This window comes from Bos mutus, chromosome 3 (assembly GCF_027580195.1).
Source record: "Bos mutus isolate GX-2022 chromosome 3, NWIPB_WYAK_1.1, whole genome shotgun sequence".
NCBI lineage: Eukaryota > Metazoa > Chordata > Mammalia > Artiodactyla > Bovidae > Bos > Bos mutus.
In genome coordinates this window covers 3320314-3344516 of record NC_091619.1, presented here as the reverse complement: position 1 = coordinate 3344516, position 24203 = coordinate 3320314, and the positions used below count along the sequence as shown (strand labels likewise).

The 24203-nt window shown below is 55.6% G+C and overlaps 2 protein-coding genes across 2 annotated transcripts; one reads left to right on the top strand and one right to left on the bottom strand.

Annotated features, from left to right (window-relative positions):
* Nucleotides 1–3491: 3491 nt before the first annotated feature.
* IGSF8 (immunoglobulin superfamily member 8) lies at nucleotides 3492–10587 on the top strand. Its single transcript, XM_005903874.3, has 7 exons — nucleotides 3492–3713; nucleotides 6731–7108; nucleotides 7908–8369; nucleotides 8687–9094; nucleotides 9312–9725; nucleotides 10058–10188; nucleotides 10335–10587. The coding sequence occupies exons 1-6, from the start codon at nucleotides 3659–3661 to the stop codon at nucleotides 10171–10173; spliced, it is 1833 nt and encodes a 610-aa protein (XP_005903936.1). The 5' UTR covers nucleotides 3492–3658; the 3' UTR covers nucleotides 10174–10188; nucleotides 10335–10587.
* A 2633-nt stretch (nucleotides 10588–13220) lies between these two features.
* On the bottom strand, nucleotides 13221–18051 carry KCNJ9 (potassium inwardly rectifying channel subfamily J member 9). The gene is made up of 2 exons (XM_005903873.2): nucleotides 17148–18051; nucleotides 13221–14268 (listed from the first exon to the last, which is right to left on the bottom strand). The coding sequence occupies exons 1-2, from the start codon at nucleotides 17995–17997 to the stop codon at nucleotides 13901–13903; spliced, it is 1218 nt and encodes a 405-aa protein (XP_005903935.1). The 5' UTR covers nucleotides 17998–18051; the 3' UTR covers nucleotides 13221–13900.
* Nucleotides 18052–24203: the final 6152 nt, after the last annotated feature.

Sequence of the window (24203 nt, the reverse complement as noted above, 5' to 3'; positions counted from 1 at the left end):
CCTTCATAAGCATCTCCAGTGGAAGCTACGTGGGCCATACATGACTCAGGGCCCACCTCCTTAGCAAGAGCCTATCCCTCTTGGGTCAAAACACCAATGAGTATATGAATATAAATCTCTCCCTAATGTTAGGAGGACTTCCCTGGTGGCTCAGACGGTAAAGCATCTGTCTACAATGTGGGAGACCTGGATTTGATCCCTGGGTTGGGAAGATCCCCTGGAGAAGGAAATGGCAATCCACTCCAGGACTATTGCCTGGAAAATCCCACGGACAGAGGAGCCTGGTAGACTACAGTCCATGGGGTCGCAAAGAGTCGGACACGACTGAGCGACTTCACTTTCACTTTCACTTTCTAATGTTAGGAGAGCTAGCTGCTTCTGCAGCCTAACAATGATCACTTGAATTCCTGGCTAAAGTAGTTGTAGACAATCAATAGCCTTGACTCCAAACAAGGAGGCATTAGCAGGTACCACCTGTTGCCCATGGATAAATGCCTCTGGAGAAGGAGAAACTCAACTATACAAGATAGGGAAGAAGTATACTTGGTCTTGTCAGTTGACTACTTTAGGGTCATGATTTAAAAGCATCATACAGACAAAGCCACTTTTAATTTTGCTTTGTATAATTTAAAAATTTTGCAACTGTTGCCTGTCCAATCTCTGCAGAAACAAAGCACCAAATAGAATGTTGACTCAACACGACACTTTCAAGGAAATATTTTGATCGAAAGGGGAAAATGTGAAAATGAACAAAGGAAACCTAAGTCCAAATGGAGTCAGGAAGCCACGAAGAGAGGGCTCTTACACACATAACACTCACTATAGCTTACAGATCCCACCCAAACAGGAAAAACGGTTTCCTTCTGACTCAGCAATGACAAGCTGTTCACCACTTGCAGAAAATGAAAAAGAAATCTGCCCTCTTGTTTCCTCCTTAAAATGAAAGCTCTTTCTTACGAAAGCTCAGCTTCTCTTTGTCTTCTCCAGCATGCCTATGGTTCAGCATAGTTTGTGTCTCTTGAATTGTAATTCCTCTGCTATTCCTGGATAAACTCATTTTTGTAGCTTCAGACCTTGTTATCTTTAAGATCAACATGTCCCATAAATTGCATCTATGATGATAATGATGTTTGGCAACATCTCTCATCTCTCAAGCACCAGAAAGGCATCATGTCCACTCCACTCCCAAATAAAGGGAGTGTGGCTTTTCTCCAAAAGCTTCCCGACACATTTCAGTTTTCACATAACTCAATCTGGCCTGTGGATGCATTTAGATAAAATCAGTCTGGAGATATCAGGCTGTAGATATGATAAAGTGTGAGGGAAAAGGCACCCTGCTGCCCTATTCTTGGGGCAGAACTGGAAGTACTGAGAGCGGAGGGCTGGACCTCTGGTTCCCTCAGTGGTCCCCAGGATTCTGCCTCAGAATTTCTCCAGTCTCTCTAGGGTTCCTGATGTGGCTTCAACTGAGCACCTCCTCTGATCTAGACTCTGTGCCAGACTCTGAGAAGACAAAATCATGGAAGGTTGTCTGGCCTGTGCCACTTCCCCTCTCTGGGCCTCCATTTCCTCCTCTGTAAAAGGGAGTAAGGAGTGAAAGGAAGGGTTGAGGGGAATGAGTGGGAACAGATGAAAGTTTGAGGATGAAGGTGCTAGATGAGCTTTGGGGTCACCGGCCATGGACGGCCACTCTGACAGCCTTAGCTTAGCAGGCCTGGTTGTCCCTTTTCCTGGTCTGGCCCCACCCTTCCTGTTTCTCCCCACTTCCCACATTCTCCACCGCAGAGAAAGACAGAGTACCTGGGAAAGATGACTTTCCCACTCTCCCACCTCTGGGCAGGCTCCACCCCTCCCAGTGCAGTAATTGTTGTTCAGTCGCTCAGTTGAGTCTGACTCTTTGCAACTCCATGCACCTGCAGTGTGCCAGGCTTCCCTGTCCTTCATTATCTTCCAGAGTTTGTTCAAACTTATTCCCATTGAGTTGATGATGCCATCTAACCATCTCATCCTCTGTTGCCCCCTTCTCCTGCCCTCCATCTTTCCCAGCATCGGGGTCTTTTTCAATAAGTCGGCTCTTCGCATCAGGTGGCCAAAGTATTGGAGTGTCAGCTTCAGCATCAGTCCTTCCAATGAATATTCAGGGTTGATTTCCTCTAGGATTGACTGGTTTGATCTCCTTGCTGTCCAAGGGACTCTCAAGATTCTTCTCCAGCACCCATTTCTCCTCACTGGAACTAGAGACTCCTTCACCTAAACCCCAGGATCACCCCCTCTTTAGGTCTGAACTAAATCTCTTAGCAAACGTTTTAAATAATTTACCCCTCCCCCATCTCCTATTTCAGAGAAGGCAATGGCACCCCACTCCAGTACTCTCGCCTGGAAAATCCCATGGACCGAGGAGCCTGGTAGGCTGCAGTCCATGGGGTCACGAAGAGTCAGACATGACTGAGCGACTTCACTTTCACTTTTCATTTTCATAGGAGAAGGAAATGGCAACCCACTTCAGTGTTCTTCCCTGTAGAATCCCAGGGACGGGGGGAGCCTGGTGGGCTGCCGTCCATGGGGTCGCAGAGTCGGACACGACTGAAGTGCCTTAGCAGCAGCAGCAGCATCTCGTATTTAGTGTATTCTGTGCCAGACACCTTCTGTACATTATCTCAGTTGTCACAAAAATCCTTTGGGGTGGATATCATTCATTTCAATTTGCCAATAAGAAAAGTGGAAGGATGTTAAATTAAGCTACTTGACCAGGATTGCCAGCCAGGAAGTGACGGCACCCAGACGGCCCAGCCTCCTAACTCTCTTCCTCTTGTTCTGCCCCCAGGGGGTGGCAAACAGGTCTTCAGTGACCCTGTGGAGCCGGTAGTGCCCTTCAGTTCAGATCCTCCTAGTTCCTCAACGTCTAGATCCCGCCCTTTCCCGTTTCAGCAGGATTTGCGGCGAGGCCTAGAGGTCCAGAGCAAATAGCCAGGTTCTAAATGCGAAGGCACAGTCACTTCGCCCATCCCAGGGCCCTAGCATCTAACTCTCAGAGAAAAGCAAGACGGTGCAGGGCACCGTGCACTCTGCGGAGCTTGTGGGGACTTGGCCAAGCTCCTGTGCCTCCCGCCCGCGGACTGGGGTCGGGGCGGAGCTAGGGCTGAGGGGGGCGGGCCTGGGCCGGGGTCTGGGCGGAGCCCAGTACCCGAGCCGCATCCGGGCTGGGCCTGGGCTGAGGTCGGGGCGGAGACTGGCGCAGGCGGAGCCGGGGCCAAGGTCCAGGACCCTGTCGGGACAAACCCGGGAACCTGTGCAGGGCCAGGGTTGGAAGGGGCTGGGGCGGAGTTGGGCATCGGGGCGGGGCCAGACTGGGGCCAGCAGCCTAGGGCCGGGGCGGGGCCTGGGCGAGGCTGGGAGGGGTCGGGGCCAGGCGGGGCGGGAACGGACTTCCTAGTAGCCTAGGCGGGAGGGAAAGCAGTAGGAGGTGGCGAGGAGGAGGGAAGAGGGAGGAGGGAAGAGGGCGGGGACTTGGCAGCTCCCGCTTAGCTCAGCTCCGCTCCGCGCACCCACGCCTCGCAGCTCCGCTTCGTGACCCCCACCCGGGCATGCGCCCCCCGAACCCCTGGTCACCCAGAGCCCGCGCCGCCCCCCAGAGCCTTCCTAGAGTCAGCTGTGCAGGATGGGCGCCCTCGGTCCCAAGTTGCCGCCGCCGCCGCTGCTGCTGTTAATGCTGGGTAAGCCCGGCCCCCCGCCCCGGTTCCCAGCCCCGCCCGGCAGGTGCCTGCTATCTGTTGTTCAGCCCTGTCGTCTCCCCAGCATTTCGGAGCTCCTGGTAGCCCCTTCTCCCTCAGCGGCGCCTCCAGCCTTCCCGGGCCTGGCGTCCAGCTGCCCTCTGTGGCCGCCGGCCTAGCCAGGCTTGGGGTTGGGATGAGGCACCCTGGTTCTAGGCCCTAGGCTGGGACACAGTGAAGACCCACCAAAGTGCGGTCCCCAGGGACCGCCAGGCCTCCGGGGGCCGGGTCCCGCTTCCCTGCTGGCACACTCAGGTCGGGGGGCGCTGCGACTCCTGTCTGCCTCACACTCAGCTTCAGGCCCGGCCTTAGGTACTCGCCCTGCGTGGGCAGTGCCTGGCCATCTTCATAATCGCCCGAGTTGGCTGGAGGCCCAGGGGCCCGTTCTGCCCCACGATCTTTTGAAGTAAGTCTCCCCTAATTGCACCCCCCTCTCCAACTTCATTATCTGACGAGTCAGCCTCATCCTGGGCCGGGTCTCTCAGATAGCACTTGTCTCTGTAGCCTCCCACCAGCTGTCACACCCCCTTAGTCCCAGCCTCCCTGCCTCAGGAGAAACCGGGCTCCCTGGAGACTGATGCTGAGGTCCCCAAGCACCCCGTGTCTCTTGCGGTGGGTGTTGACGCTGGGCTGTCTGGACCAGTCCTGCATGGCTGCATGAGGGCAGTGACAGTGGAAATGTTCTGGGTGTGAACTGGAGGGCTCCCTGTAGGGCTGGCCTGGGGTGGAGGATCGGATGGTGACTGCCTACACAGACTCAGGAGACTGCAACCCTTGAAATCAGCACACAGGGCTGTGAGGGGGTGGCTTTGGTGCCCGGATTCGGAGCTGTCATAGTTAAAGCAGAGGCTGACGTAGCCCCAGCAGCCTGTTTCTAGACCAGCGCTCCATCTCAGAGCCAAGCGGCCTCCCTATACTGCATAGGTCCCCAGGCCCTGTGGGACTAGAATGAGTCCTCTCCTTGGGGCCCTAGGCAGGGCCATACAGAGCAGGGAGCTGTGGGCCCTGGTTACCTAGCACTGGGCCTCTTCTCCCCAGTGGGCAGCGTGGCGCAGAGAGGAGCCCAGGGTAAGTGTGGCGCAGAAAGATTAGAGAGTCTGTGGGATCTGAGTGCCCTGGATGTGGGCACTTACTCTCACGTTGAAGGTGAGGAAAATGAAATAACTTGCCCCGGAGAACACATTGAGTGAGTGTTGGGGCTTGGATTTGAACACACACCAGAGACCTGAAGCAGGTCTCTTTGCTCTCCTTTCTTTTTCTGCTAACCCAGAGAAGGGGGCCTGGCTGTGGAGAAAGCTGCCTGGCAGCTGGTTTCCCAAGGCGGTGAGGGTGACTTTCCCGTGGGGATCTCCAAGCATCAGCAGTTGTGGAGCCAGGAAGATGGGAGGCGGCCCTCCTAAGCAGAGTCTGCCCTGAGGCCAGCGAAGGTGTCAGCTCCAACACGCAGATTATGAAACGCCCTGGGGCAGGGCCCTTCTGAGTCATAGGCTCTCTCCCTGTTAAAGTGGAAGAAGCTCCTAGTTCTCCTCCAGTGTATCGTGGACGGGGCTAGTCCACACAGTACAGCTGGGGATGGGCATGGGGCTGGAACTCGGCTTCCGGACTTCCAGCCTGTGCTCTAACCGAGTGACCACCAGGTCTCCCCACGACTCAGCCGCAGGGAGAAGACAGAGTTATGGGGAGGGCTTCCGGAGGACAGTGACCACAGACTAGGTGTTTTCCTCCCGCCCCTGCAGAAAGGTTGGGGTCTGTCCCTGGAGTGATGCTCTGCTTGGTGAGGCCATTGCCCTCAGGCCTCCCCTTGTATGTCCCCATTTACCTCCCTGCCTTTGTCCCTCTACAGGGGCATGGGGAGGCCAGCCAAGGAGAGTAGGAACTTGGCCAAGACATTCTACTTCTCGTACCTTACCTTTCTCATCTGTAAGATGGAGGTAGAGAGTTGACCCAGCCCTCCTTGTGTCCTGAGATTCTGTGATTTGGGGCTGTGGAAAGACAGAAGAAGAAGCTGAACCCTCCAAGGCCACAAGGCTACCCTTTGAGGGCAGGCTAGGGGTGAGCGTGGGGTGAAGAAGAGTTTTGGCCTCTCTGAGGAGAGAAAGATGGGAGGGGACAACCGTGAGGGTGGGTGGGGGACCGGGTGGTGGTGGTTACAGCCTCCCTACAGAAAGGGAGCAGTATGTAAATGAATGCACACTATATGCAAATTAAGGCTTTTGTTTAGGGAGTGGTGGGGTGGGGTGGGGGGAGGATTGTGTGTCAGCTGGGCCTTGGGGAAGGTTGGCAGGCACTGGTGGGGGAGGGGAGCCTCTGCCCCCAGAGCCCAGGGCAGAGGCTGGTTCTTGCCCCATGAGCCTCAGCTGCCTCGGCAGCCCCAGGGGGCGGAGAAGCAGTGAGCTCATGACACAGCTGGAGACCGGGGAGGGATGCTGTGGTGAGAACTGACTGGGCCTGTACCCTCTCCTGCCCGGGCCAGTGGTTCCATTGTCTGGAGTCCCCTGGCCCAGGTGACACAGCTGGGCCAACCAGCCCTTCTGATCAAAGTTTTTCCAGCTCCTTTTAAACAAAGGAGGGGGACATGTGGTCTCAGAAGACTTACCTGGTCCGCAGACAGGAGAGTGGGGTAACAAGGGGAGGGTACGGCTGGAATCAAGGAATGGTTAAATCAGAAAGCAGATACACTCCTTTCTGCACTTGGCTGCTCTGCTTCTGGCCTGCCAGGAACAGGGATGATTCTGGGTTCTGAGGCTAACCGGGCTCTCTCCCACCACCTCCTTGAGACCCAAAAGGATTGCCTCCCAGCATCCTTTCCTGTACATTCTGAGGTTCTTAGAATGGGCCCAAGCTGTACACCAAGTGTGCTCAGGTTTCCTTTCCTTTCACAAGCAGGCAGCAAGGATGATGCAGGTGCTGGGGGGATGCAGTGAGGACCGGGGCCTGCCTAACTCCGTCCTTCCCCGTAGGAATTGGGTGCTGTGCCCGGGAAGTGCTGGTCCCTCAGGGGCCCCTGTACCGTGTGGCTGGCACCGCCATCTCCATCTCCTGCAATGTCAGTGGCTATGAGGGCTCTGCCCAGCAGGACTTTGAGTGGTTCCTGTACAGGCCCGAGGCCCCAGAGGCCGCCCTGGGCATCGTCAGCACCAGGGACCCCCGGTTCTCCTACGCCATCTTTGGGCCCCGAGTGGCTGCCGGTGAGGTCCAGGTGCAGCGTCTGCAGGGCGATGCCGCGGTGCTCAGGATCTCCCGCCTGCAGGCCCAGGATGCTGGCATTTACGAATGCTACACACCCTCCACTGATGCCCGCTACCTGGGCAGCTACAGCGGCAAAGTGGAACTGAGAGGTACTGGGCCCTGAGAGGGGTGGGGCCACTCTCTCCCAAAAGGCAGGAAGTCAGGGCCGGCCCGAAACTCAAGAGGGACTTGAGGTCCAAGGAGGTCCCCTAATTTGACTTTGTGCAAATTAGTGACTGGTCTGGGACTCTAACCCAGAACTCTTCATTCCAGGCCACAGCTCTTATTGAGGAGAGCATGGCAACTGACTCCAGTCTTCTTGCCTGGAGAATCCTCATGGACAGAGGAGCCTGGCGGGCTACAGTCCACGGGGTCACACAGGGTCAGACACAGCTGAGTGACTAAGCACAGCACAGCTCTTACTTTACCAAGCGGCTTCCTGGGAGAAGGGGAAGTGTCCTAAAGCTTTCCATTCCCTGGAGGGTAGGGGAGCCCCATAGGGTGAACAGACTCCATTCCTGGAGATTTCAGGATCCAGATCTGGGGGAGGAGTGGGGAAAGTAGAGGCAGGGTAGGAGGAGGGAGACCACGTGACATTCTTGCTATCTTAAGTTTCTTTGTCTTCCGGGAAGGAAGACAGAGCCACTTTGCTGAGTATTTCAAACAGGGGTCACTCTCAAACATAAGGGTGAGTAGGCGATGAGCTGGTTCTATGAAACTCAGCAAGTATTTATTGAGTGCCTGCTGTGTGCCCAGCACTGTGCTTGGCACCACTTGGTTACAGAGGAATGATACAACACGAAGTCTCTGCCTCCTAGGATCTCATGGTCTATTTAGGGAAATAAGTTGTAGGTGGAAAATAGCTCACACAGGTCAACAGCACCCCCTCACTCCACCTGCTCTCTCCAGTTCTTCCAGACACGCTGCAGGTGTCTGCTAGCCCCCCGGGGCCCCGAGGCCGCCAGGCCCCGACTTCACCCCCTCGCCTCACAGTGCACGAGGGGCAGGAGCTGGCACTGGGCTGCCTGGCGAGGACGAGCACGCAGAAGCACACACACCTGGCCGTGTCCTTTGGGCGAGCCGTGCCCGAGGCGCCTGTGGGGCGAGCGACTCTTCAGGAAGTGGTGGGACTCCGGCCCGACCTGGCGGTGGACGCTGGAGCTCCCTATGCCGCTCGACTGGCAGCCGGGGAGCTTCGACTGGGCAAGGAGGGGCCCGAGCGGTACCGCATGGTGCTGGGCGGTGCCCAGGCGGATGATGCAGGCACCTACCACTGCACTGCCACCGAGTGGATTCAGGATCCTGATGGCAGCTGGGCCCAGATCGCAGAGAAGAGGGCTGTGCTGGCGCACGTGGATGTTCAGACACTGTGTGAGTGCCCGGGGTCCCCCAGTGCTAGCTGGGAGCCAGAGTATCTCAGGGACACTAGAGGACCATAATTCCAAGACCTGGGAGCCCCCGTTCCCTCAAGTGAGCAGTCTCGTTAGCATTGCTTCCCGTTAGCATCTGTACCCGTGATGGGTTTTCTCTGCTCAGAAATGGGTGTGGAGATGGGAGAGCCACGGCTGAGGGTGAGAGCCAGAGCCTGGGGTGGGGGAGATGGGGGGCAGTTGCCTGTTGTCAAGGAAGGACAGGTGCTCTGTGCCCTCTCCTGGCTCCTTGACACCCCTCCCCCGCCTGTGTTTCAGCCAGCCAGCTGGCAGTGACAGTGGGGCCTGGTGAGCGTCGGGTTGGCCCAGGGGAGCCCTTGGAGCTGCTGTGCAATGTGTCAGGGGCCCTGCCCCCACCGGGCCGTCATGCCGCGTACTCCGTGGGCTGGGAGATGGCACCCGCAGGGGCACCTGGGCCCGGCCGCCTGGTGGCCCAGTTGGACACGGAGGGAGTGGGCAGCCTGGGCCCTGGCTACGAGGGCCGGCACATTGCCATGGAAAAGGTGGCCTCCCGAACCTACCGGCTACGGCTGGAGGCTGCCCGGCCTGCGGATGCGGGCACCTACCGCTGCCTAGCCAAAGCCTATGTCCGAGGATCCGGGGCCCGGCTTCGAGAAGCCGCCAGTGCTCGCTCCCGGCCCCTCCCCGTGCATGTCCGAGAAGAAGGTGAGCAGGGCAGGCTGGACCCTGGACAGGATTCAGGGTCTGTAGAACCTTTCCCTTCCGTTTCTGAGCCTCTCTCCCTCTCTATCAGCTGCCTCCATGTCTCAGCCTCACACTCCTCTTCTAAGATTGTGGGAACACTGAATTTCTGGGGGATCGCTTGGACAGTGGTCCTAACCCCATGTGCCCTGACCTTTCACCTCTGACCTTCGTTGTGCAGGTGTGGTGCTGGAGGCCGTGGCCTGGCTAGCGGGAGGCGCAGTGTACCGCGGGGAGACTGCTTCCCTGCTCTGCAACATCTCCGTGCGGGGCGGCCCCCCTGGGCTGCGGCTCGCTGCCAGCTGGTGGGTGGAGCGGCCGGAGGAGGGGGAGCTGAGCTCTGCCCCTGCCCAACTGGTGGGCGGGGTGGGCCAGGACGGTGTGGCGGAGCTGGGGGTCCGGCCTGGAGGAGGTCCCGTCAGCGTGGAGCTGGTGGGGCCCCGAAGCCATCGGCTGAGACTGCACGGCTTGGGGCCTGAGGACGAAGGCGTGTACCACTGCGCCCCCAGCGCCTGGGTGCAGCATGCTGACTACAGCTGGTACCAGGCGGGCAGTGCCCGCTCGGGGCCTGTCACAGTCTACCCATACACGCATGGTGAGTGACGCCCGCCCTCTCCTCCTTGCTCAGGCCTCCCCCCATCCCCCACTCTTGTTCTCTCCTTTGCATCTGATCCTCCCACTAGCTGTCCCTCTGGTCCCTCTTTCTCCTCCAAAAGTCCAGCTTTCGGCTGTTCGCCACCCAGCTGCTCCAGTGTCCTGGTGGTGGGTACTGGCTTGAGTGCAGAAAGGGCAGGGAGCTGGCAGAAGACTGTGTGTGTGGGAGAAGGTGGTGTGGACAGCTTGACAGAAGGTGCTGGCAAACGGGTGGGACTGTGGGTGGAGAGCAGGGACACCCCAGGCTGAACAGAGCCATCCTCTCTCGCCCAGCCCTGGACACTCTGTTTGTGCCCCTGCTGGTGGGCACGGGGGTTGCTCTAGTCATCGGAGCCACCATCCTCGGCTCCATCACCTGCTGTTTCATGAAGAGGCTGCGGAAACGGTGATTCCTCGCACCCCAGGTGAGGGGTGAGAACCCCCAGCCCTGCCTTCCCCAGTCCTCCCTGGCCCTACCCAGCCGCTCTCAGCTCTGTGGGACCCTGGCAAGGGCCAGGAGGGAGTCACGCTCTCCCTAGCCCCCTCGCCGCGTGCTCTCCTGTTCTTGCAGGTGTGACTGTCTTCCAGCCCAGCCGCAAGCCTGCCTCTGGTGTCTGAATACCCTCTCCCTCTGCCTGCCCTTCCTTTAATTTATTTGACCGACCCACCCAGAGCTGGGGACGTGGCCCCCCACCCCCCACGCCTTCCTTCCCAAGCTCGTCCCTCTGGCCTTCTCTTCATGATCTCATACCCAACCCAAAGGGAGGCAGTTCCCTGTCCTAGAATTAGTTTTTCTAAAATGTGAATAAACTTGTTTTATAAAATCCGGGCTGGCTGTGTCTTCCCTGCCGTGGGGGCTGGGGCGGGTGGCAGGGAGGCTGCTGGGGGCTGACAGCCTCTTCTGGACAATCCAGGCTGCTCTTCCCCCTACAAACACCATCTGGCCTCCGTGGCCCATGCCACCCACCTCAGGAGGGGACACCTGGGTCCCATCTGCTGTCCGAGCTGTCAGTACAGAGCCGATTCCTGTTGGGATTCTTGCTTGGGGCGGGGAGGGAGGAAGGTGGGTGAGTTCCAGCTGAGCACAGCCTCACCTCAGACTTCTCCCAGGTTTCGGGGTAGGGGCTTCCAGGGCCCAGTGCCCCCCTTTCTGAGTTCCCGCGCTACTCTACAATCTCAGTCTCTTGATCAGGCTAATCTTGGACCTGACTCCTCCCCTCCAGGCCCTGGGGCCTCAGCCTTTCCCTCCTGATCTTCATTATTTGGTCTGACAGCAGCAGAATGGAAGCCCCAGAACACAGCCGCCTGGGTGGTGGGAGGACAGCACTCAGAGGAGCCCCTACAAACCCCCTGCTCCTCCTAGCTGCCCCCCCATCCCCTCCCGCGCCCTTGGGGCTCCCAGAATTTGTCTGTGCCTAAGGATTCTCTGATCTCTTTCAACTCAGTGATTTAAACATTTATTGAGCATTACCAGTTTGCCAAGTGTTGTTTTTACAGATGGGGCAACCAAAGCCCAGAGAAGTGACGCGACTTGCCCAGAGTCATAGAACTAAGTAGTGACAGAGTCAGGACTCGAACCCCGGTCTCCAGACTCCCCGAGCCGCACACAGCAGGGCCCTGAGAGGTGGCTGAGCATGAGGAGAGGGGCGGCAGGGTCTCAGGCCTCCCGTCCAGCCTCAGTTCTCTGCAGTGGGTTCATTTTTAGTGGGTGAACTCCCACGGGAGCAAGTACGGGCACCAACAGTCCCCTCCCGTCTATCCAGACTCCAGCTGTCTCAGCAAATTGAACCAAAAGCACACCCCATTCCATCCCCCAACATTTGTTTTTTTGTGAACAACTGATGCCAGGGTGCAGGGACCTCATCTTTGACTGATGGTGGCCCAGGTGACCCTGATCTGCGGCAAAGACGTCCTCTCTGAGCTGGCATGGCTCCTTCCTGCTTCCAGGAGGTACAGCGTCTCATAGGACCCCAGCTTCGCAGCCTGGAATGCAGCACCGTGGGGTGATCCCCACCAAGGAGTTCAGACTTTTATTAAAAGTTCAGGAGTGGGATGTAGCCAGGGCCAAGGGCTGGAGGTCACTGCTGGGGATGGTGCACTTACGCGTGTGCACACGTCTCTCCCAGCCACAGGTCCTCCCGTCTCTGCCCCTTCTTGACTCGCTGTTGCTCTCCCTTCATCATCCTGGGATAGAGGGCCTCACTGGTGACTGAGATGAGGCCAGGAAGGGGATGCACGTGGCATGGGAATATGTCTCCAGAGGCTCCTGTCCCAGCTGGGCAAACGGCAGGCCACAGCCACACCCAGATATTTGGACTCTCGCTTCTCTCACACCTTCTCCCACGTTTAAGCCTACCTCAAGTCCCATGTGGGATTCCATCCTCTGTCACTGATGCCCTTCCTCCTCTAGCTCCCATTGCCTCCCCAGGACACCCCCTGAAGCCCTCCCAGCTGCTTTGCTTTATCTATTATGCCTACTCATCTTCACCAAACCCCATCTCTAGCTTGTCGCTGCCCTATTTTCACTGACGGGTGAGTCCCTGGGTCCAGAGTTAAACTATTCAGCCTGGGTTTCCGAGTCCCCTTTCCCTCCACCACAATTCTCCACCCGTTATATTTCAGTCTCCTTCCCAAGGATCCTCAGCGACTCCTCAGCTTGATGCCCACTTCCTGACAGAACCCCCAGTCTGCTTAGGGGAGGGCTTCTCAAAGCGTGGTCCCTGTTCTGGCATCAGGACCTGACGTGTTAGAAATGCAGTTTTAGTCTCTGCCCCAGCCCTACTGTGTCCGAAACTATGGGAGTGCGGTTCAACCATCTGTGTCCCCGAGCCCTCCAGGTTGACCCTGATGCTCACCCCAGTTCACAACTGCTGGCTCAAGTAACTCTCTAGGTCTGACTCAGTCCTTGGCTTTCTGATCACCGAGCCCTCCCACCCGTACTCAGAGAGATTGCCCAGGTTCTTGGTTTGAAACAGTTGCCAAAGGCATATGTCCCTGTCTTTCCCACGTGCACGCGCTGTATTTCCGGAATAGGAATCGGATCTCTGGCCATCCTCCCCACACATGCCTGGGTCAGTGCTCCGGACCCAGCTGGCACCCAGTAAGCCACGTGAATGACTCCCTCTCACAGTACCCCAAGACTGAGTCTTGTTTCCCGAGGGCCCCGTGTCCCAGCTCTAGTGAATTCACGAGCTCCATGTCTCCCCTGGTTCTTCTCTTTACAACTCTGCTCTCCCCTCCCGCCTCTGCAGTGGCACTTCTGAGGTCTCCCTCTGCTGTTAGAAGATGGTCGTCCCTGGCTTGCCTTGCCCAGGCCCAGCCCCAGGGCCCTAGGGCCCCAGCTCTGGCATCTCCCCTACAGTTGGCTTCCCTGCATCGTGGACGAGGGGATCCCAGCCCCAGCCTTACCTCTCCTGTGTCATTCCACAATCCTATTCCTAAAACTCTTCCTTGTAGCCCTCCTTCACACCCTACTGAGCTGCCCTCGCAATCTCTCAGCCTGCCCTCAGCCTGTCACGGTGGTGAGGGTGGAGGCAGGAGGACAGCCTCTCCCTCTCTGCCTGCCCCCTTCCAGCTTTCTCTGCCCTGGGCTAGCTCGGGCTGCTGCGTCCAGTGAGACAGAAGCGCCAGACTCAGGGAGGCTGGCTGAGGAGAAGAGTGGGGACTAAAATGCAGCCCACATCTGCTCCCCAAGCTGTGCACCCTGGTTTAGGGTGGTGTAAGTCTAGAGGAAAAGGGTGCCTTTTTAGAATTTGCACAAAGATGCTCTGTGAGTTAGCGGCAGCCCTGAGCGCTCCACCAGCCTGTCAGCCCATTTATCTATCTACTGGCTGTCTCTCTCTGCTTCCATCTTCTCATCTGGCTCACACAGGCCCATCCTTCTGTCCACGCATCCACCCATGAACAGACAGGAAGGTCAAACACAGACAGGCTGGGTAAGTTCACCCATCCCCACCCTCCATTCTCCTGAAATCAGGATCTCTCCCGTCCAAGTTGGATCCCAGACCTGAGATTCTGAGGGGGCTCTCCAGCTTTGGTGCATTCATAGGGACCTTGCCGGACTCCTTCTCCACCTACGATATTCAGCTCCCCAGGTACCTGTGTCTGGCCCTGCCACAGGGGTCTGGAGGAATCTGGTCATACCTTGGATTCACTCTCTGGGGGTGGCAGGCAGCCATTCTGCTCTTTGTCAACCCCAGCCCCTTCGCCCGCCCCCTCTCCCGCCTCCTCTTCCGCCTCCTCTCCAGCCCCCTCTCCAGCCCCCTCCTCCTCCACCTTCTCGTCCAGCCGGCTGGGGATGGACCAGTAGAGATGGGCGTCCAGTCGGGCCGCGGCCTCGGCCAGCTCCCGGGCGCTGCATGAAGGTGTGGGCACCTCAAAGGTCTCGTGGAAGCTGGCGTAGTCTACTTCGTAGAAGCCATCCTCCAGGGTCAGCACTGAGGTGAAGCGGTGGCCCCATAGCACCTCATCCACCAGGTAGGAGCTCCGAGCTTGGCATGTCATTCCTGGGGGGAGGGGCATAGGTCAAGGGATCCCAGCCCCAGCCTCACCTCTCCTGTGTCATTTCACAATCCTATTCCTAAAACTCTTCCCTGTAGCCCTCTTCAAGGGCCCCCAACCCCCTTTGGTCCAGTCTACTTTCTCTTCCTTCCCAATTCTTGTACCCCTCCTCCCCTCCATTTACCCCAACTCTTCATCTCTGGCCCACATTCTCCCTTCCCCTCCATTGGAGATGCCAATCAGAGAAGCTTAACTTTGAGAATGACCTTGGAGATCATCTAGTCTAACTTGCCTCTCTATACAGGGTACCCCACTGGAGCATTCCCAATAATGTGCATTTAGCTTGCACTTGATTACCTCCTAGGATTAAGACCTCACCACCTCACAAGGAATCCCTTCTCTTGCGTGATAGCTCTAATATTTGAGTTGTTCTTTACACAGAGCCCAAATCTGCTTCCCTTAGTCTCATTCCTCTGCTTTATGACACCCCTTCAAGTAACTGGAAGCAGGAGTCTCAAGTTTCATCACGTCTTCTCTCTTTCAGACTGAATATCTGTCTCCCTTCACCATTCCTGTGACCTGGCTTCCAAAAATTTTACTTTCTTGACTGCAAACCAGAACGGCCAAGGAGGATGCTTTAAGCACTTTGAATGTGATAAATACTCCAACCATGGCCTGATGCACGCATAAGAGAGGGCTCACTGCCTCTCCTTCTGCCCATGATTCTTCAGCTAATAGGGCCCAAGATTACATTATATAAACATTTTGGGAAGCTGCATCACATTGCCTGTGGCCAACTAAAACCCCCAGTTCTTTTTTCACCAGAGCTCTTCCATGCTGTGCTTACATAAGTGATTTTTTTTAAGCCTAAATCTAGAACTTTATATTTATTCCTTTTAAATGTCATCTTGTTGGGTTTTTGGCTCATTATACTTGCTTTTCAGAAGCATTTTGGATACTGACTCTCTCACCCAAAATATTACCATCCTTTCCAACTTTGTCTCTCTAGAAAAATCCGACAAGCTCCCCTCCCTCTCTCCTTCACCTCACCCTCCCCCGTACTCCCTGCCATGGCCATGTGTCCTGTTTTCCCTGTGGGGTGGCCACAGCCACTGCGGCAAACGCTTCTCTTCTACTTGGGGTCTCTCACATCCCCCTCAGCTCATATCTACCTTCGAACAAAGGGGAACAGAAGAGTGAACACTAGCTGACCAGAGACTGGCTCTTAACACTGAAAGCCCCACCTTGAGCCAGTGTGGGGACATCGGTATTCTCTGTTCCTTTGGCTGGCATAGGAAATGTCCAGGAGAGGAGGGGAAGAGGAAACAAAAGTGACCCTGGAGAGAGGGGGTTCGAGGAAGAGGGTGAGGGGCTGGCGGTACCTGAGAAGAGGGTTGGGCAGGGATCTCCCAGGTACCAGCAAGAGTGCCAGCTGGTGAGATGAGAGGAAAGGAAACTGGGTGAGTGGGGAAGGGAAAGGAATGGGGTGTGGTGTGGGGGAAGGAGTGAGGAAGACTGGGACAGACAGTGGTACAGGCTCGGAGTGGAGCGTGCTTGCTGGCCCCAACTTCGGATAAGCCAGCAGGGGACACAGGCAGCAGCCACAGGGCCACCTGGTGGGCCTTGGGTTATCCACTTGCAAGCTTCTCCCATTTCTATCCCCATTAAAAAAACATGTTTTGGGCCCCACCAAAGCATACAGGATCTTAGTCCCCAGACCAGGGATCCACCCCCACCTCCTGCACTGGCAGCTCAGAGTCTCAACTGCTGGACTGCCAGGGAAATACCCTCTCCCTTTTAGATCTCAAGTATCATAGGACTCATTTGCTGGTCCTGCTACACTGGTCTTGTCCTACCTGCTCCCAAACCTTTCACTGTGGAGGCCTGAGTTGGAAATTCTGACATTACAGGTACATTGCCAATTCCTTCTGGAAAGGGGCTCGAAATGTTCAGGTCATCTGTTTCCTTTGTCGGTGGAGACTGAGCCTTTTGATGGACTGGGAAACCCAGGTAGAGCTGCGAGCAGCTGTCAACCTCTCCTTAAGGTCCAGGCTAGGAATAAGAGGTCATAGAAAACCTTCACCATCAAATTCCAGAAGCCTGGACCTCTCAGTATTGAAAAAGATTGCAAACCTTAACCTTCCCTCCTACTCTGCACCCTAAACACTGAAGCCAGACTGCCTGTGTCCACTGCTTATTTAGCCTATGACTGTGGACAACTTAACTTCTCACTGGGGCATTCTGCTCCCTGAAAAATGAGCACAAAAATGAGAAATAACCTCAGCAGGGTCCTTCATGGGGCTTGGATTAAATGAGCTCAGAGGGGTAAAGTGCTTTGGAAACGTGGAGGGCAGGGAGTAAGCACTGGGTTGGCTACTGTCATTGCTGCTGCTAAGTCACTTCAGTCGTGTCCGACTCTGTGCGACCCCATAGACGGCAGCCCACCAGGCTTCCCGGTCCCTGGGATTCTCCAGGCAAGAACACTGGAGTGGGTTGCCATTTCCTTCTCCAATGCATGAAAGTGAAAAGTGAAAGTGAAGTCGCTCAGTCGTGTCCGACTCTTAGCGACCCCATGGACTGCAGCGCACCAGGCTTCTCCGTCCCCTGTTTGCACTTCTCAGCCAGGGCCCCGGCCAGGGCTACTTCAAGAGGATTCCTGCCTTTTCTCGGCTCTCTGGGGGATCACTCTGTTCACACACTTCTCCCAACCCAGGTCCCGAATCTCACCTCAGCCTCTCTCATCCTCTACCAGCCTCTCCATCCATTCTCTACCAGTCCCCCCATCCCTCTTCGCCCCCTGCTTCGTCCACCCTGGCTCCTCTAGGTCCAGTTCCCCGCCCACCCGCTCCCCTCCCCTGCTCCTCCTCCTCAGGGCCGCGCGCACCCGTGGCTTCCACCATGCCCTCGAGGATGACCACGATCTCGAAGTCGTCCCTCTCGAGGGCGCGGCGCGACGCCTCCCAGAAGGGACTGGCGGCGTCGATCTCGTGGCTGATGACGAGAGGCGAGACGAGGAAGAGGCGGTCGTCGCCCGTGTCGAAGCCCACGCTGAGGTCGGTCTGGTGCAGCGGGATGAACTCGCCCTCCAGCGTCTGGCGCGAGCGGATGAGCTTGGCGCGGATGGAGGCCTCGACGATGTGCGAAGATCGCAGGTCGCCCACCCGGAACATGAGGCAGAGGCGCCCGTCGCGCAGCGACACCACGGCGTGCGAGGAGAAGACGAGCGTGGCGGCGCGCTTGTTGGGCTGCGAGATCTTGACGAACATGCAGCCCACCATAAAGGCGTTCACCATGGAGCCCAGGATGGCCTGCAGCAGCAGCAGCACGATGCCCTCGGGGCACTGGTCGGTGATGACGCGGTGCCCGTAGCCGATGGTGGTCTCCGTCTCGATGGAGAAGAGGAAAGCGGCCACGAAGCCGTTGAGGTTGTTGACGCACGGGGTCCACGCCGTGTCCTCCAGGTGCTCCAGGTCGCCGCGGCCGTAGGCTATCAGCCACCAGATGGCGCCGAAGAAGAGCCAGGTGAGCGCGTAGGCCAGCACGAAGAAGAGCAAGCTCAGGCGCCACTGCAGGTCCACGAGCGTGGTGAACAGGTCGGTCAGGTAGCGGTACGTCTCGCGCACGTTGCCCTGCTGCACGTTGCAGCGCCCGTCCTTTTCCACGTAGCGCTGGCGGCCGCGGCGCCGAGGCGGCTCCTCAGTGCCCGGCGAGAAGGCTGCGTTCTCCTGAGCCATGGCCGTGCCCGCGGGCGGCGAGGTCACGGCCCGGGCGGCGGCGCGGGGCCTGGAGGGGCTGAGAGGTGGGCCGTGTTAGCCGACCCGCCAGAGAGGCCGAGACGTCCGGGCCTGCGCGCAGGGGCCGGGTGGCCCTGTGCGAGTCCCTTGCTGCCTCTCGGCCTCGGCTTGCCGCATCGGTAGAATGGGAACGATACACACAGCCCTAGCTGGCCCCACCCGCAGCTCACAAAATCGTGAGGATCCAGTGGGATAGGGTGTATGAACTGGATCGCACTCTGCATGACTGATTATTTTAGAAGGAAAGGGCAGGGCGTGGTAACAGAGATCTTGGTCCCACTGCCTCTAACGGGGCTGTACAGCACCTCATGGCCACCCTCAGGCAAAAGGCCCTGGGCAAGAAGGGAGTTTCCTGAGATCTGTACGCTGTGAGCTTCTTGAAAGCTGGTGGTTCATCTTCCTCTCCAGGGCAGAGCCCTCCCTGCCCAAAGGCCTCCCACTTCCACACCACCCAGGCTAAAGTCAGGCAGTCTCCTTATTCCTGATCTCCGCCTTCAGCCTGCCGGCTAACCAGGCTCTTTTACCATTCACCAGGAAATTGACGCAGAAAGTCTTTCCCATTTCTCCCTCTTTGGACCTTGCTTACTCTACTCCCAACCCCCCTCCCCACACATCTTCTTCCTCTCAAGAAGCTTACAAAGGAGAAATGAAAGTGGTGGAAAGCGAGTGAAAAATCTCCAGTGGGCAAAGGTTGAACATTCCCACCTTAGGAAATTCCCACTGAGAATTCTCCCTGAGGACTGACGCTGGTCATTGCAGCTGTAGCGTTAGCCCCATTTCCCCTGGGTTATTTCCACAGTGGAGACAGCCTGCAAACGGGCAGGAGGGTCGGAGGATGTGAGATCAACACGGACAGCCAGGGTAAAAGAAGCACAAAGTTCATCAAGATTAGGCTTGTAACCCTCTAGCAACCTACTCCTGATGAGCCTTTAACTCAGATAAGTGATTGAAGCACCCACATTTACCTCTCTCCTCCCTTCAGTTCTCTCCCCACCCCAGCCTCCCACCTCCCTTGACTATCCTCACAACAGCCCCCCTCCATATGTCCCAGATCTCACATTCCAAGAGAAGCCTACCTGATTTTGCTTTAAATTCTTCCCTGTGAGCAGCTCTCTCTCTGGACTGCAATCTGCCCTGAGACAGAGAGACCCAGAGCCCTTCCATAGGCATCTAGGGACCCCTAGGAGGTATGGCCCGTACAAGGAAAGGTAAAGAATAAAGATTCAAGGTTTTTCAACCTTCCCTTCTTCCGGGGAATCATCCTCTTCTCCCATTCCAATCCTGGACTGGTTGTAGTAGAGTGGTGGATGGAAAGATGTGACATAAGGATCACAGATGGTCTGGACATTTGACCAGGTCCTGGGGAGAAACTGCCTGGATATGTAACTCCAAACCCAGCACTCTTGAATTTAAGTTCTGGAGTGAGGTGTTCTGTAGATCTTTGGAGGCTGTGTGGGTGTGGGTGTGGGTGTATGTGTGGTGTGTGTGTGTTGCTGGGGTAGAGGGCAGGAGAAAAAACCAAAACAAGATGGCTTGGAGCTTGGGGGCATCCCCTATACTTATTTTTCAGGAGGAATCAAGGACACATCCACGAGTCCCAGTGCAATGGCAGGTTAGGGTCTTCCCCTCCCCCCAGTGGTTGAGTGTCCTTTTCTCTCCCCGCAGCTCAGGATATCCTTGAGAAGTGATCTCCAAGCACTGACTGGCTTAGAGATCACAGGTCCTGCAGAAAAGTACCTGAGCCCACTTATTCCAGCTTCCATCCAGGTGGGCTTTCAGATGTTCTCTCAAGGTCTTAGGTCATCTGACCCCCAATCTGCCTGCTTAGGCAGATTTCTCTGCCATGTGTGGGGAAGAAACCCCAGAGTCTGAGAGTCCCCAGAACTCTCTCATCCTCCATTGCCCTAGGGATCTAGGTGAGCCTCACTTTGATTGTGTTCTGTCTCCTATCTTCCTTAAGTGGGGGCTGCATTTTTCTCAATGGGGCAGCAAAGGTGTGAAATGGTTGCCTCCATCCCGGGAGCAAAGACTCAGTTTCTGCAGCTTCCCTCCGGAGAGTCCTGTTCCTCCAGCCTGTTCCTCCTTATTTCACGTGCATGCTGTGTCCCCTTTTCAGAAGACCCCACTGCTGCATTCTGCTGAATCTCCCTTTCTCCCACTTGAGAGTGCTGGCCTGCAAGGGGGCTTATTTTTTGGAAGGGGATCTGATGAAAACTCCCTCAGTAACCAGCTCTTCCCAAATCCCCACTTGCCTTGGAAATAGGGGCCCAAACCCAAGTCCCCCGCAACTCAACTCACAGCGTGTGGAGAGGAGAGTAGCCGGCAGCAGAGACCCCTGGGGGGTAGCGTCCATGCCCCTGACACCGCCTCCCCCTCACCCCAAGCACCCCTGGAGGGTGGGAGCCGCAAGCACTGCTGTTTCTCCTAAATGTAGCGGCAGCTCTGACTAGGACTTGCTATCTGTGTCATCCCCACTTCCCAGGCTCCCCTGCTCCTCTCCTGTTTCCACAGCAACCAGTCTGGCGACAGCTCTAGAGCATCCCCCTCCCCTCCCCAGTCCTGGGTACCACTAGAGGCTGATCCACACGCCATAGCTATTTTTAGCCAAAGTCCCTCCTCCTGGACAACTCAATGCTCGCCTCCTCACCCCCTCAGAAAAAAAAAAAAAGAAGAAAAGCTGGCATGCTGGCTCTTTCCTAAGAAGCTCCTTGCTCTGAGAAAATACAAGCCCTGATGTGTTTGGGAATTAGGCATTTGGTTTCCCAGGGATTCACCTCCAGTCAGGCTTCTGGGTGCTGGAAGGTTTGAAGTTCCTGGAATGGCCTGGCAAGATGGAAAAGGCAGTGCTGAGTAATACGATCTCATGAGGGAGTTTTCTGGGTTCAAGTCAGGCTCTTGGTCAGGCCCGCCATCACAGTCTTCATTTTTAGAGAGGCCACCCTGATCCAGAAGAAAGTAGTCAGAGAGAAAAGAGATCCACCCAAGGAAGGGAGGTAGGGTCAGGGGTTCTGACCTTTGTCACTGATTTTCGAGGTGACCCATTTCAGTCAGCCACAGTTGCTCCATCTTTTCCAGGACATGGATATGTGCAAATAGCCTCTTTCCGCCTACTTCACAGGGTGTGCAGATTGAATGAGGCAATGTAAATAGAAGGGCTTTGGAGTATAATTTGTTAACAGTGAAAGGTCTAGAAAGAGCCCAGATGTCCAACAAAAAAGTCTAGGTTAGGGCTTACTAACTCTTCATTCAACAAACTCTTATGGAGCCCAAGTGCCAGGTAATGTGCTGGGTGGGAGCAGTTACAGAAATAAGTCCCTGCCCACCAGAAGCACGTGGTTGCTCGGGAGAAAGACACATAAGCACAGAATACTGACACTGCTGCTGCTAAGTCGCTTCAGTCGTGTCCGACTCTGTGCGACCCCATAGACGGCAGCCCACCAGGCTCCCCGGTCCCTGGGATTCTCCAGGCAAGAACACTGGAGTAGGCTGCCATTTCCTTCTCCAGTGCATGAAAGTGAAAAGTGAAAGTGAAGTCGCTCAGTCGTGTCCGACTCTTAGCGACCCCATGGACTGCAGCCCACCAGGCTCCTCCGTCCATGGGATTTTCCAGGCAAGAGTACTAGAGTGGGGTGCCATTGCCTTCTCTGAATACTGACACTACTATTAAGGATTCTTTGAGTATCAGCTCTGAGCTAGACACACCTCATTTAAAAACCCTGGGTGATACCCTATGAGATAAGTACTATTTTCTCTATTTATGGATGAGAAAACTAAAAGTGAGAAAGGTTAAATGGTTTACTGAATGTCACAGAGTTGGATATTGGCAGAGAAGTGGTCACACTCACACATCTTGTCACTCCCTTGGTAATGCAACATCTATGGCAAAGCAATATAAGCAGTTACTATGTTCATACATGTAAACATGCATGTAGGCACACTGTTACATAAAAACCAGAACATGAAAGTATTCTCTTTTTTTTGGCCACCAACTCAGCTTGTGGGATCGTAGTCCCCTGTGCTGTGCTTAGTCGCTCAGTCATGTCCGACTCTTTGCGACCCCATGGACTGTAGCCCACCAGGCTTCTTGGTTCATGGGGATTCTCCAGGCAAGAATACTGGAGTTGGTTGCCATGCCCTCCTCCAGGGGATCTTCCTGACCCAGGGAAAAACCTGCGTTCTTTAGTCTCCTGCATTGGCAGGCGGGTTCTTTACCACTGGCGCCACCTGGAAGATGCTAGCTATGGTCTTCCTTCTCATTATCCTCCACCCAGGCGGCTCCTGAAATCCCCGCCCACCCAGCGCCACCTTCGCCTGATCTAGTGCCACCTAGTGAGACCTGCAGGGGGCACTCCTGGTACACTGCCCTCCTCTTCTAGCCTTCTCCCCTGTGTTTCTTGTTCTAAGTGGAAATATCGAGTTTTCAGCCTGAGATTGGCATCAGGAGGGCAGCTAGAGCCCCGTCAGCATCCCTGTCTCCTGGGCCTAGCCCTGTCACCTGAGCCTCGGGACTGCTAGCCCGCCCTTCTCTGTCCTGCCAAACAGCCACTCACGTTGGTGCCACTGTGCCAGGAGCCCAGGGAGAAGAAACGGAACTCCTGGGCAAGAACGTATTTGCATAGGACTGGCCCCATTTCCTGGAGAGGGAGATGGCAGAGCTGACAGGGCCCCCCAGAAGCTGTATCAGCCAGCCCCCTGCCTCAGTCTAGGCTGCCTTGAGCATAGCCTTGCTGACAAAGAAGAAGCCCACAACCCCCTGCCCTGCTTTGCCGACCCTTCTGGTCCTGGATTTTACTTGGTATCTAACCTCAACTCTTTGTTTATCATTGAACTGGAACAGAGTGAGGGAAAAAGCATTTTCTTAGGTACCAGGAGACGGAAACATAGGCAAGATCCCAGCTGTCAGTATTATGGGATAAAGCAAGCAACTTTACAAGGAACCAATTAAATATGTCAGTACAGTGTGATGATGGGAGATTGGGTTTGGAACTGGAAAATATTGAGGGCAGGAGGGTCACAGCTGGGGCCACATTGCTGGTCTATAAAGAAACTTAGTACAAAATAGCAAAAAGGAACCCTCTCTGGGCAGATGTACTCCTTATGGCATGTAGCAAGTGGTACTTTGGGGTTAAAAAAGTGAAAACGGGAGTCCCTCCAGTAAACACTGCTCTGAGCCATGATGCAACAAAAGGCAAACTGAATGCTGGTCCTTAGTTTGCCCCCTCAGCAGGTGCCTTTGTGCAGTCCACAAACTGTGCAACTGTATGTGGCAGCCTTGGGATCAACCAATCTGGGAAGGTTTCCTTGAGCAATATCATGAAACTTCTTGGGTAAAAGGCTGGAAGTGGGAGAAGAAGCATGATGGAGTCAGGAGATGGTTGAGGATATCAGCTTAATGGAGCAAGGAGGCCAATCAGATAGATTATAATAATTTCTATAGATTCAAGGGAGATGAGGCCCTAGAAAGTTCAGAGGAGAGGGAGCATATGTTTGCCGGAGTGCATGTGGCTGGAGATTAGGAAGGAGTGGGGAGAAGTGGAGCACAGATCCAGGCACACGGAGCCCCAGTGGGCTTCTGAAGCTGAAGGCTTTGCTGTCTTCTGGCTGAGTTCAGAGGAGCAAGAGGATCAGAGCCTTCTCATACACAGGTCTATCTTGCTTTATAGGACTGGCTGGAAGTAGACCAGGATTTAAAAGTCAAGGCCTTTAGAGGTAGTCCAGAATTAGTCCTCACTTTACAGGTAAGAGACGGGTCCCAAGAGAATAGACAGGACTGAGATCCGGGCTGCCTGGCTCCTGGTCCCTGGTTGTTCGTGTATTCCCTGTTACCTCCCTCCTATTGCAGTACATTGGGTGTTAATAGAATTTCTGTCCATTGGACCAATTATAAAGGTCTTAATTTAAAAAAAAAGGAAAGTACTGGTGACAGATTTTATTTTCTTGGGCTCCAAAATCACTGAGGATGGTGATTGTTGTCATTCAGTTGCTCAGTCGTGTCCAACTCTTTGTGACCCCCTGAACTGCAGCACGCCAGGCTTCCCTGTCCTTCACCATCTCCCAGAGCTGGCTCAAACTCATGTCCATCGAGTTAGTGATGCCATCCAACCATCTCATCCTCTGTCGTCCCCTTCTCCTACTGCCTTCAATCT